This window comes from Clarias gariepinus, chromosome 1, assembly GCF_024256425.1.
Source record: "Clarias gariepinus isolate MV-2021 ecotype Netherlands chromosome 1, CGAR_prim_01v2, whole genome shotgun sequence".
Classification (NCBI taxonomy): domain Eukaryota; kingdom Metazoa; phylum Chordata; class Actinopteri; order Siluriformes; family Clariidae; genus Clarias; species Clarias gariepinus.
Window position 1 is genome coordinate 30,232,051 of NC_071100.1, and position 13,764 is coordinate 30,245,814.

Here is a 13,764-nt window from a genome sequence, read left to right on the forward strand (position 1 = left end):
CCAACAGGGCACTATAAAAACTTCATCATGTCGTACGGATTGGTCAATGCCACCTCCTTCTTCCAGGGTTATATGAATGAGGTGTTCTTGGAGTATCTTGATTGTTTCGTGTTGGTTTAATTGATGATAGTCTCATCTACTCCCAGGACGAAACAGAACATCGCCTCCATGTAACTAAAGTTCTCCAGAAACTCAGAACACACCAGCTGTTCCTAAAGTGTTTCTTCCATCAGCCCTCCATACAATTTCTTGGCTACTGCATTAGCCCACATGGCATCACGCTGGACAAGAGGAAGGTGAAAGCCATCCGGAACTGGCCCACTCCGTCGAACATCAAACAGCTTCAACGTTTCTTAGGGTTTGCAAATTTCTACAAGAGATTCATCAAAAACTCTTATCCCTGTTCACTAATCCCCTAAAAGCTAAACTCAAAGCGCTATTCTGGACTCCCGAAGCCACGAAAACCATGTCCGCCCTTCAGAGAGCATTCACTTCAGCACCAATCCTAATTCTCCCGAACCCCAACAAACCTTTCCTGGTGGAAGTGGATGCATCACAATCTGGAGTTGGTGCTATACTGTCGCAGCAGCCGGGGAAACCTCACAGATCAACCCTGTCACATACAAGTTAGGTTTACTCTGCACATATAGGATTCAGCGTACATTTCATGTTTTCCTTCTCAAACTGTACTATTCACCTGCATGGCAAATGGCTGGATCTAGAGGATGGAACCTTTTATGCTGGAAAGGAGATTCTGAGATCTCTTCGTCGAGGTGGATCCCATGAGCAGACATCCTCGATTCAAATTCCATCAACAACATCCACAAATGCCTGCTCCCAGGGGTAGAGGTCGTTCACCCGAGAGACGTCTCCCTTAGGAGCGGTCCGTAAGTGGGGGGGTGGGGGTTCTGTCACGGACACGCCTGGCTCCGCCCAATCAATGTTCCCAATCTCCCAAATTCTAATCATACACACCTGAACCTTATCACCAACACATACTGTACAAATACACCTCACTTGCCATTCTGGTCTCCACTACGGATAAGGACTCAATGTATACCTGGGTCAAGCGATGACACACTCCATGTTTCCCTGTCTCCATGCTTCTTTGTCTTTGTGTCTCCTTGTCCCTGCTTCTCCTCGTCTTTCCCAGCTCCGTGTCCTGTCTACCCGTTCCACTGTTCCTGATCCTCCGTCCACCAGCTCCAGCATCATATCAGTTAAGACTTTCCGCTTTACTCTCTTACCCACATCTCATCCTAAACAGTTATTATTTATTGTTAATAAAAACGCCAGTTTTTTTCTCTAATTCCTGTCTGTGGAGTCTGTCATTCCGTAACAACTGGGGCGTTAAAATAGAATTACTTCTCATTTTTACTTTTTTTTTTCGTCCTTCCCAGACTCTTCTGGTTAATCGCACTTGTGTGTCATTTTCTTACTTCCTGTTTCTTTATGAGCACACACACACATACAAAGAGGAGGCAGCACGAGAAGTGGCACATGCTGAGTAACATAACGAGCTGAAAACTGCTGGCATAAAGGTACATTTTAAACAACTTTTTAGTTAATACATGGCAACATTACTGTCTGAAGCTGTCTTGAAGGGTTTACCAGTTTGTAAATGTCATGTTTTTATAACAACATCTGCAGGAAATATTTGTGAGAAATTTGTTATTGGTGGCTCGAGTTGGATTTGATATGATTGGGTGCACTTTGATCTCATTTAAGAGAATATGATTGCTTCAGTGACTGTAAATACAGAATACATATTTACAGAGAGATGTATATCAGACAAATATATGCTTGATGCATTTTATATACTTTAAGTGCAATTTATATAATGTATAATACCTGATGTATATTATGTTTGTCTATTATTGGATATATATTTTGCCAAGAACTATAAACATTCAAAGACAGTTTGTGTTGTAAAAGAAAAGTCTGCTTAATTGTGGCTTAATCTAGTTCTAGGTTTTCTGACTATTTTTTAAATGTATTGTTAAAGCTTTAAAAAAAAAAAAGAATTTAAAATGCATGCAGACTAATTTTAGGATTTTTAAGGGGGGAAATAGTTCATTTCACATCACTAGAGAAGTATAACTAGTGATTCATTAATAGATTATTAGTTAAGGGGAATTCTAAATATACTTCTTTGAATAGTGCTGCAAACCCAAGCAGGAAATGAGAGCAAGCCTACAGATGAAACTTAGCTAAACTGCTGCTCTTGGTATGCAGAGACATTGCTGCCTTTCTTTACCTGAATCACAGACAACTGATGCAGACTAAACATAGACATACAGTACAATTGTGAAAGTGGGTATATGGTCATCATGCCCAATTTTTTTAGTCCAGGTTTCATATTAAGTTTACTCTCTGTTTTTGTTTCCTTTCTTTTCCTTTCAGATGGAGTTTGCCTGTAGTCATGTCGTCTGTAACTGGAGGCCTGAGAGTTTAGCAGAAGGTAAGACCTTTGAATTCAGTCTTACCCATAATAAGGTAAAGGATTTAACCTGTTCTTGTATTTCACTATATAAATGTCATTTTGCAACAAGATGTTGCTTAAATGCATAAGTTAATGAAAAGTAATTGTATTAGTTCTAATCATAATTGACATAAACATTTCACTCAAACTCAAACATTTATTGTGACCAATATGTTTAATCTACCTTTCCTGATCCTTCATCGTCTCCCTGTGTCTCTCAGGTCTTTCTTCCACACTGCCCTGTGGTTTGTCCAGGCAAAAATCTGAACATCCTTATGACAACCGTATTGCTGTCATTCCAAAACCTAGTGAGTTATTGACATCCTCACCTGTATCTGTTTTTTTTCTGTTAAGAGTAAAAGATAAAAAAATATATATTTACTCTGTCAATAATGTTACCACTTTGTTCATTCCTCTACATTGTTTTAAATGTCATGTTTTTAAAAAGTGCTTTCATTGCAAAGTTGTACGCTGATAAGTTGAAATAAAAAAAAAAACTTTCACTTCCTGTTGTGGGTGTAGGAACAAAGATGTAATGAAAGACTTTCCACACAGTGGGTGATCAGAGAAAAAAATATCCAATTACTGGAAACGTGATATTTTCTTCTTATATGTCAAAGCTAAATGGAGTTTGGGTTGTAAAATGTCTGTTTTGTCTACAGTCCCTCCTTTAACACCCCCACCTGTACCTCCTCGTCGCTCAACACAGAAACATACACGACCTGTTTCAATGCCACCGCCAGTACCACCACGAGGTGAGAAAACAGCTCCTTGCACATTTCACAGACTTTGATACTATACTACTTGTAGAGAATAAACATTTATATAAGTATTGTGTATGTGAATCTTCTGTCTTACTCTCAGGACTGGAGGGTAAAGGACAGGCCAGTATTAAAGCCAATGTCAATGTGGTGTTACTCAAAGTAGGGAGTCTTGTGGACATAAACAAAGGTATGGCTATAGTAGTTATAGATTTGCAGCTCTCTGACACACATATATTACACTTATTCTTGGACGCACTGTATGTACTCTATGGATATTTATATCCAGAAAACTGTTAACAAATGCACAACATTTTCTTTAATTTTATTTAATTAACTAATCTTCATGACCTTTTCTCAGCATCCAGTATACAGACGATTCAGAAACCAGTGCACTGTGGAAAATGTAAAGCAATCATGTCCTCTGTGAGCAACTCACAAACCAGCCCAAATACATCAGTAAGTGGCTACCAAGTCAACCATCAGAAGGCTTCCTGTGTAGAGGTGTAATGTTTAAATAGTTTGATTAATTGTTTGTTGGTAATTGATTACTGTTACAACTATAAAAAATAAGTGAAAACTCTGTCTCTCTCTCTCTCTCTCTCTCTCTCTCTCTCTCTCTCTCAATAGACCTGGACTTGTGAGTTTTGTGGTAATAAGAACGTCCTTTCCCAGAGCGAGTTAAAAATGGGTCGTTCTCCTCTGTGGACTCCTCCAGGCAGAGATGTGCTCTATGTAGACGAAGAGATAGACACAGATTATGTGAACCTAGAGGACATGCTCGTGGTCTTCTGTGTGGACATTTCTGGTAGCATGAGTGTCACATCAGAGGTTACTCTTCCCTTAGTCTCCCCTCTTTCCCATCCAACATTTATTGTTCCTTTTCTATTAAGGAAACTGAACTTGTTTTTCTATTAGTGTTTTTTATCCCACCATTCCCCTTTTTCTACTTTCATTTCTCCGTCAGGTGTGTCCTGGTAACAGCATGAGATCGCCCACCTATGTATCACGATTGCAGGTAACTAGTAACTCTATTTCCACACTGCTACCAATGACTTCCAGGATACCCCAGGATGACGTTTCTCCAAAATATGGCAATTATTTGGAGAAGTGAACTGTATACTTTAGTCCTGTTTTCACCTCGGATGTAGACGTCCCACGATTGTCATGTTTGCAATTTGTTAATTTTTGCTTGGTTGGTACACTGAGTAGTGAGTGTTGCCTACTCATAGATCTGAGGTTCTCAGTTTGGTCTTGAGCTTAGGTTTATGTACAGTATGTGTTGAGTTTTAAATGTTCTTCCCATGTCGGTTTCCTCTGGGTTTTATGGTTTTAAACCCCCATGCAAAAATATGCCAGTCGGTTAAGCTACTCTAAATAACCCCTAGTTGCCTGAATCTGTCTACAATGGCCTGCGTTCGACTGGCATCCTCAGAGTCCACTGCAACCTTGACTAGATTACTGAAGATGAATGAATGATTGCTTGTTTCTTGGTACCATTTGATTAATATTAATGCTTCTCTAATTGTTTTTGTATATTGCATGCATATAGATATTCGAACATTTCTTTGTTTTGTTTATAGGGTGTACAAGAGGCATTACAGTTGGCACTGTCTTCACTGCTAAAATCATCACCACATCGTCGAGTAGCACTGGTCACTTTTAATGATGAGGTAAAAAAAAGGGGGGGGGGCTCAAGTGTGTACTCTCTAGTAAAACAATGTTTATATGTGCTGTAATAGAGGGGCAAACAAGATACTATGCCCTAATGTAGGACATTTAAAAATTCATTTAACTTTATTATTTCCAGCCTGAGTACAAACTAATCTGTCAGATAAAGAGGCTCCTTAATTACTTTAGAGAATACAATGTCTTAGTCGTTTTTCATTTGTACAACCCATAGCACATCATTTAAATTCTAGTCTGAGTTTTGTTTTTTTTCCCCCCACTGCAAAGCTGTTCTCCTACAGTGTCATCAACATTACAACCATTGCCATAGAAATCCCGCATCGATAACTCACTGTGCACTGTGCGGATTTGTGTTGTCAGGTAACAGTGTACGGGGACGGTACAGGAGTTCCGCTGTGTCTGCGAGATTGGGCTCTGGTAGATTACGATCATGTAAAAGAGCAGGGCGAGAAGTACACCACACCCCACTGCATTGCCGAGACCTTCCAGTGCCTCAACCAAAGAGTCAAAGAGTGAGCGGTTGTTTCGATATTTTTCATAGAATTTAACTCATTCGCCTTCCTGTGCTTTCTACATTTTTCTTCCTTTCTCTCTCTGCCTATTAGAATCAAATCAATGCGAATAATCTGTTACCTGTGTGGGCATTTAGCAGATAATTAAAACATACACACACACACACACACACACACACACACAGTTTTCATGTTAAGATTGTGGAGGAGAAATGAAAAGGCTACATATTTCTTAGTTTTACACCAGTACTTCTAACTTGACTTGATTGACTGAAAAATCGATCAATTTCTCAGTAGTGTTGTCTGTGCTGATATTCAATAATGCTGTATGCCTACCATTACAGGGCAAAAAATAAAGCCACCATAGTAAAGAGTGTGTGATGTGTGTGGGTGGGGAATTTTGGCATGAAGTTATGTTCAGGTAATTGTGAACGTTTTATCAAGTGCCTTTACCATGTTACCTTAGTGTCAAGGTTTCTTGCGGTGGTTGCGGCTCTGTTGGCGTTGCATTTGAATGTAACAGATGTGTTCCTGCAGTTTTGTTTATTTCCTTTGATCTAGAATTTGCTTTCATTTTGTTTGTGAATCTGGGCTTGATATGATTTTAATGATTTTTTTAAAAAATTACATAATGAACCAAACGTTGTTGCTATAGAATTGCCCTGAAACAGTGTTTGAAATTTCTGTTAATTTGCCGTACTTTATTTTAATAAGTATTTTCTGGAAAAAAAGGAATTCATAAATTCTTTGGATAAAAAGTTATAATTTTCTAAAATAGGTCTACTTGGTACGGTTTTTTGTTGGGGTCTACATAGAAACTTGTATGGATGCCTGAAAATTATAACCTAGAACCCTAAAGCATTGCGCATTTGTTTTTCAATACATTTTTATCACATTTTTTCTGAACCTGCAGTATGGGAGGAAGTCGGTGCGAAAGAATTATGGTTTCCGTTTCTTTTTGCATTATTACAGTTACTAGGAATCCTTACACTTACTGTTTAATCCCACCTTCTAGCTTCTTGTGCCTCCTATACTGTAGTCTACAGTATAATGCACCGTACTTCGTTTTATGATGTTTGTTTTAATAGATAGTATTTGATACTTGATGCTCTTCAGCTCTATACCTGTTTTGTGGTTTTCAATGGTAGGTGTTAGGAATTCATCCCATAAGCATTTCGATGTACTGCATAGGCAGTACAAATCTGTTTGATGTCCTTTATAGCTGTTAAACTAAATGCATGTATTTGTCACAAGCAGTGTCTTTGACTGCAAAAATGAAGGATGACTGGATGCTCCCTGAATAACAACATTGTTCTTGTTTTTAGTGACAAACTAAAAGGCTGTGCATATTTTGTCTACTTTTTTTTTTTGCCTCTTTGAAATAGCTTAAATATATGAATTATTTTGTCATATTCCAGATTAAGAGAGCATGGAGCAACAGCTCTGGGCCCAGCAGCACTCATATCTGTTGCAATGGCCTCTCAGTTTTCTGGATCAAAGGTGAGTTTTTGGTGTGTACTAATATTGGCAGTAGTTTTACCATTAAAGGACAAATACACATGATAATACACCTATGCCATAAGAAGTCAGTGAGCCATGGCATGCTTGTTATTTTCAGAAAATAAAGTGAATGCCAAATATCCTCTAATTAGAACAACTCTATGGTCAGATAAGATAGAACTAATTATAAAAACACCTGTTTTGTGCACGGGAGAAATGCAGTATACAGTATGGCATATGTTATTTTAATATTGTTGGCCACCACTATATTTGTCAAACAGATATAGAGTCTTTACATGATTGGTAAAAGGAAAACACTATTCCATTTCTGGCCTTAAATCCTGTTCTATATATGTATTTGCTTTTAGGTCATAATTTGTACTGATGGACGGGCCAACATAGGCCTGGGCCAACTAGAACAGGAATCTGCAAGTTCAGTATATTTCTACAACCAGTTAGCCAGCCATGCAGCAGAAAAAGGGTGAGTCAAAATTTCAATCATTATGTTCAAATTTGAATTTAATTGCTCTTCAACTAGTCCAGGCAGTTAATTTTGGGAGCAATTTCATAAACAGCAAATAGTAATATTAGTACTAAAGTGTGGTTGTGGTTGTGTGCAGAGTGATTGTGTCAGTGATGACATTTGAGGGGGAGGACTGCAGCCTGGCGGAGGTCGGAAAACTAGCTGACCATACAGGAGGCAGGGTGAGTGAACTACACAACATTAGGTCAGGTCATCTATAAATACCCTCTGACTTTGAAACTTGTCTCGATCTAAAAAAAGACATATGAGCTATATTTAAGAAAATTCACACGAGAGGCAGTGGTCTTTTAATGAATTTACAGCATACAGTACACATGCAAATATTGTCAATATGACATTAAATGTGATATTGATTTTATATAACAGTTCCACAAAGGCTATTTATGATTACCATGTATGGTTATATTTGTTCATTTACCCAGTTATTTTGCTCCACCAATCCATGTTTAACAACTGCAAATTAGTATAATTAACAGGGATGAGAGTAGTTTTGAGTTCTTACCACTACCATATGTAGGCAAAAGGTGAGGAGAATAAACCATGGGGGTAGTGGACAGTCATGTAAATCTTGTAAAATTTTCTTTCTATTTCCACTTATTCCACTTAAACTTCAGCTCATCAGAATATAGCTCTGTTAACTTCTGGGTTCCATGGTTAAATCCCAAATACAGTTCGTTCCCTACATACTAATGGGTTCTGTTCAGAGAGCTGCTTCGTAAGTACAATTTTTTCCTAAGTCTAACCAACATTGTCTAGTTACAAGAATACTAACATAATTGGCTATACACGATATATTACAGTACAGTGTACTTTAGAATGGGGCAGATGGTTGAACGAATGATGTTAAAGTGTCTGCCATCTTTTCTCATCAAGCAACTCTCTTAATTATTTTGACTTTTGCCTCTATCGCTATTGCCTGACGCTCCTTAGCAGTACCAGCTTCAACGCTGCTTGCTTCCGGACCTCATGGGCTTGTATGGTTTTTAAAGAGGATGCACACGGCATCTTTTGAAAGTTCGTTACTCGAATGTTTGTAAGTAGAGGACTTACTGTATTGGTAAATGGAAAGTGTGCTAGAGTGTTAGGGTATACGATCCCTCGTACAAATAAATGTACATGGATGGTTTAGAAGTGATTTAAAACAACTTGGAGGAAATTATGAATGAGAAGTGTTTTAAGATGACATGTTATCAGATGTGTTTTCTTGTTGGAAGTGGTTAGTCAGTTGTAATTCAAATTTAAAAGTTTATAATAAAATTATCTTTATAAAACATTATAGTTTCTATAGTATCATTTATAAATTATTTGTTCATTATTTTATCTCCATGTCACTGCTTAATAACAGCTGGGGGTAATGGTGTTCGTATATGTTTTCCCTTAAATAAAAGTCTTCGGGGCAGCAGTGCAGCTTTTTAGTTACAAGATGCTTTTTATCTGTCATGTTAACTTTGAGGTACATGACTTTTGGGGGGAATGTCTGTCTGTAACTGCTGTTGTACATTATAATAGGAATTTGTTTTATGGAGTTTCCAAACATGAATATAAATGCACCAAAATTATTAATTGATGTTGAATAATAAATCAAATTAAAATCTTAGTTTTTAAATAGCTGTGGCATAAGAGAAATGCAACTTTTTACCATGTGTTTTCATCGGAAAAAAAATTAACACAGTCACTGATGGTTTTCTTAAAACACGAGAATTTTTAAATATTTTATACACCAGTCAGTCATAACTCAACGCAAAGCATTTGTGTATTATGTGTATTGTGTGACAGCAAAGTATTCTCAACATCCCAGTGGTCAGTATTCTGTCTGTATGCTGGTTGCTTTACTTCCTGACTCTATATTTAAACTTGCACTCAAGAACCCACACACTAGTGTGAAAATCTTTCTATAGCATTGTTTTCCTTTGCTATGTTTATCAACAGCCAGATGAATGTTTCAGTCTAAATTAATTTTATTTTGAATGTCTTTGTAGCTTTTTGTTACCAAATTGTATTTAATAACAGAATCCATGGCCTGAAATTAAAATAAATATAAACATAAAACCACAATATTAAAACCATTAACATTACAACCACCTAGGTTTTGGGTTGCATGGTGATTTGTGGTGCACTGGGTGTTCTGGAGCCCTTCTATCGTGGTCAGCAATGACTTTTTTGTTGCATTTTCTGTTGAATGGGACCAGACAGGCTGGCCTTTGCTCCCCACAGACCCTTGGGTGCCCATGATCCTGTCAATAATTTACTGGTTTTTAATTGATAATCAATGTTAATGTTATGGATGATTTGTGTGTATACATGCATTATTGCCTGCTTTCTATTTGCGATATTTTATAATTAATACTTTAAAATGTAATTACCATTTCTTAGGTGCAACTTTTCTTTCACTGAGAAATATTTTTTTCTCTGATTAGCTTGAATTTGCTTATTCCTCATGCTCTACTACCAACATGAACAGATTATGAACCAGAACAGTGATTGTGGTTTAACATGTGAATTCTTTTCACTTTCTAGATCAATAGAGTCAACATTTGTACAGTTGGATCAGAAATTCAAACTGCGCTGGCTGACAACATCTTAGCAACTAATGTAGAGGCAACGCTGCTTGCACCTAATGGCATGTGAGTATCAGTTCCTCCTAGAAGAAACTTCTTATTGGACCTTAAAATGTAATAACATTTGTTTATTTGTTGGTTGGATCATAATCAATATTTGTGGTTCTATAAGAAAGCTTATTTTTTCTACTCTATACAAGTAAGGAATTTATACTACATTTAGATAGCTATCAAAAAAGCTTTCGATCAGTTTTTTTCCGTCTCTGAATCCCAAGTTTCTATAAAATTTTTCTACTTGAACTAATGCGTTTCTGCACTTTCTTCCTGCAGATATTACCCTTTTGAGCAGGACAACCACAGGCTGATTAGAGAGATTGGAAATGTTACAAGTGGCGTGGAGATCACGTTCCAGTTTGCTGTCAAACCAGAAAGAGTTGAAAGTATGTGAAGAGAAAATATTATAAGAGTGAACAGATTGCGAAAGTTCCGAATTTTTGAAAAATGCTAGGAATGCTATTTTGTAAACTAGTTATTTCTAGTTTAATTTTATTTAGCTGTTTATATTTATTTAATTTTAACATATTGATTTGTTTTTCACTCAATACACATTTAATTACATTTTTTTATTTTCCTTGCTTTTTTTCAGTTACTAATGAATGCAAGTACAGTATGTTAGTAAGAAACGCTAAAGGTCAAATCAAATAGTAATATTTTACGCAGGTTTTCAGAGAAGAGACAGAGTTCCCTTCCAGCTGCAGCTGTCTTTCAAAACTCGGGATTTAAAGAAAGTCACCAGAGTCATCACTCAGCAGAAACGTGTGACCACCAGCAGGTAGCGCTATAAACTGAAATGCGGAACTATTGTAATAAATGAATCCAGTTAAGACAAAATTCACACAGTTGACCTTTCTGTAGTTGGGTGTGGGCAGGGAGCCTGAACATGGCTGTGCTGGGTGTTCACTGTGCCCAGCTGTGTGCCCGACTCACCATGGAGGGCAGGATCCAGGAGGCCCAAAGTCAACTCAAAGCCCAGCAGGACCTCCTCAAGGACATCAGGTGGGCTTGCATGGCGGTGCTTAATGTTAATTAAAGTCTTAATTGCAGTGTTGTACATGTAGATCTGCATCTGTGCCAGTGTGCATCTCAAATAATTAGAATATCATGTAAAAGTTAGTTTTTTCTTGTAGTTTAATTACATTTCAATTATTACAATTTACAGCTCATAAAAAATTCAGTATCTCAAAATATTTTTATATTTATAAAGAACAATCAAAAATCTGTAAAACTTATGTATATTTGTGCACTTAGTGTATGTATGTAAAACTTGAGTATATATTTTGAAAGTCTCACTTAATGTGTTGAACAGCGAACAGAAGCCAAGTCCTAAAGAAGAGAGCATCTATGGAAACTGGATCAGTACCATGAGTATGATCTGTGAGGACCTGAACCCAGATGCACAGGTCAGAAAAAGGGACCTTTAAACTGTAAAGTCAAGTGGGTTTTTAGTGTCATCCCTCTACTGTATATATCTTATATTCATTGCACTGGAATATGGTTTCTCCAGGACCTTGGTGCAACACATAGTGGTAGATTATATAGAATGGATGGAAATACACAAAAGTGTGAGACGAGTGCAGGACAATAAATACACAGAACATGAACTGTATTAGAATTCTATGTAATTAATATATATATATATATATATATATATATATATATATATATATATATATATATATAAGCAAACCATATATATACCCAAGTACAGTATATACTGTTCACAGAGCCTAAGTATCATTATGTATTGTGTTTTTATGAGATGAAAATCTGCAGTGCATTGCTATCAGCTTATGAAGGCAGTGTTATTGAACTTTTCCCTATTGTATATTATTCAGGGCAGCGGAAGCAGCACTGACATTTGCGCCAGGCGAGCACTTTCCACAGTACGCTCTATAAGTTTAAGTATTTCTGTCCATATCTGTTTTTTTTTCTTTCTCATTCGATTTAACTCAACAGATCTTATTTTTTTTCAGGCTATGTCCGATGAAGCAGCAAATGTGGTGTACCAGATGAAGAGGGTGACAAGTGTGGGTCAGAAGGAGGAGAAAGCAGCTTTGTTGAGCTGAAGGTGGACTTATTGACAGAGCAGTAGGGACTAAAGTGAATAACAGCAAATCAGAAGAGAGTCAGAATGCTATGTTTATTAGCAGTGTTGGGCGTAATGCATTACAAGGTAACGCGTTAGAGCAGTTGGATTACTTTTTTGATGTAACGAGTAATCTAACGCGTTAGGTCCACCATTTAAGTACTCAGTTATTTAGTTACTTTTTCAAAAATTTAATCCGTTATTCAGAACATTTACGTAATCTATGTGCCAGACAGCAGTCATTCCCAATCCATTAGTTTGTGTTTGTGTGAGCTTGTCGTCCTACATGCCCCCGATAACCCACCCCCCTCTGTTATTCCTGCTGTTATACCCCTATCTTACCTATGCAGTTTGACTATGCGTGGAACGACACGCAGAAAGTTAGAAACCTAATCACAGCGCCAAAACTCGCGGTGAATCATGATGAACCGTACTTACGGCCACCAAAACCGCGTACATGACATAGGGGTATTAGTAGTTAACAGATTCTGGGCCAAACTTCGCTGAGTGATGATGGTAGAATATTTATAAAGGTCTTGACTAAAACAACATGCAGGAGGAATCACAAAGGAGTTTTCATTTTCTGCAATGGAAAAGTACTCGAACTAGTTACTTTTATCAGAAAGTAACGCTGTAATGTAACTGATTCCTTTTTGAAGACAGTAATTTTGTAATGGAATTAGTTACTTTAAAAAGTAACATCCTCCAACACTGTTTATCAGTAATGGAATATTTTCTCATACTGTGTGTTGTTGGGCAGTACTGTAGATGCCAATACCTGTTAACATCACTATCTAAATTATAGCAACAACACACAACTGTATTTTATCTAATAGATCTCAAACAATGCATTTATTGTATTTCTAAATAGAAAAATATGTACATGCATATAAACAATGTTTTTCTCATTACAGTATCTGGACAAGGGTATGATGCAGATATTGCCTCATTATGTCTCATTATGGTATCAGTTAAGATCGTTTAAAGGTCTGTCATATAGTCCAGGTTTGGGCAAATGTTTTGTTTCAGTACAGTGGTGATTTCTAAAACAGTGGGTATTTCATTATGAATGTTTAAATTTCATTGTTTTATGAAATCATATTTGAATAAAACCTCATTGATTATCTGACTTGTTCTCTAAGTATTTAAATGCCCTGAATGGATGATACAGTAGCTCGGTGAGTAGTTTTAGCATACCAGAGTTTGAGCCTGAGGTCCCTGTCTGTGTACCATTCCTGTCTTGTGTGTACTTTTTTTACGCACACACTATATGGCCAAAGGTATGTGGACACCCGACTGTTACCCAGATATGAATTTTCCTCAACTATTACCACAAAGTTAAAAACACTCAATTGTATAGAATGTCTTTGTATGTTGTTGCGTTAACTCCACTGGAACTAAGAAGCGCAAACATGTTCCACATGTGTAAAAGTAAGGATTCAATCTGGAATAGGGTCTTTCAAAAAGTGCATTATGGATGTGGTGATCAGGTGTCTGCAACCTTTTGGCCATAGTTTGCCCTGCGAATTACACTCACTCATTCATCATCTATATTGCTTTATCCTGTATACA

The 13,764-nt window shown here is 37.1% G+C and overlaps 1 protein-coding gene across 3 annotated transcripts; it reads left to right on the forward strand.

The window, feature by feature from the left end:
• The first annotated feature begins 1,457 nt into the window (after nt 1–1,457).
• si:dkey-9k7.3 (circularly permutated Ras protein 1) lies at nt 1,458–13,319 on the forward strand. 3 transcript variants are annotated; one of them, XM_053494700.1, is made up of 20 exons: nt 1,458–1,541; nt 2,404–2,461; nt 2,704–2,790; nt 3,145–3,237; nt 3,347–3,433; nt 3,605–3,702; nt 3,874–4,074; nt 4,211–4,261; nt 4,827–4,916; nt 5,293–5,444; nt 6,863–6,944; nt 7,313–7,425; nt 7,565–7,649; nt 10,006–10,112; nt 10,377–10,486; nt 10,767–10,878; nt 10,962–11,102; nt 11,413–11,506; nt 11,942–11,989; nt 12,080–13,319. In XM_053494700.1, exons 2-20 carry the CDS (start codon nt 2,404–2,406, stop codon nt 12,170–12,172), a joined length of 1,902 nt encoding a protein of 633 aa, XP_053350675.1. In that variant the 5' UTR covers nt 1,458–1,541; the 3' UTR covers nt 12,173–13,319. The 3 variants fall into 3 exon arrangements, with proteins under 3 accessions (XP_053350675.1, XP_053351551.1, XP_053351453.1); XM_053495478.1 differs by lacking the exon at nt 1,458–1,541 and adding an exon at nt 2,218–2,313; XM_053495576.1 differs by lacking the exon at nt 11,942–11,989.
• The last annotated feature ends 445 nt before the right edge of the window (nt 13,320–13,764 follow it).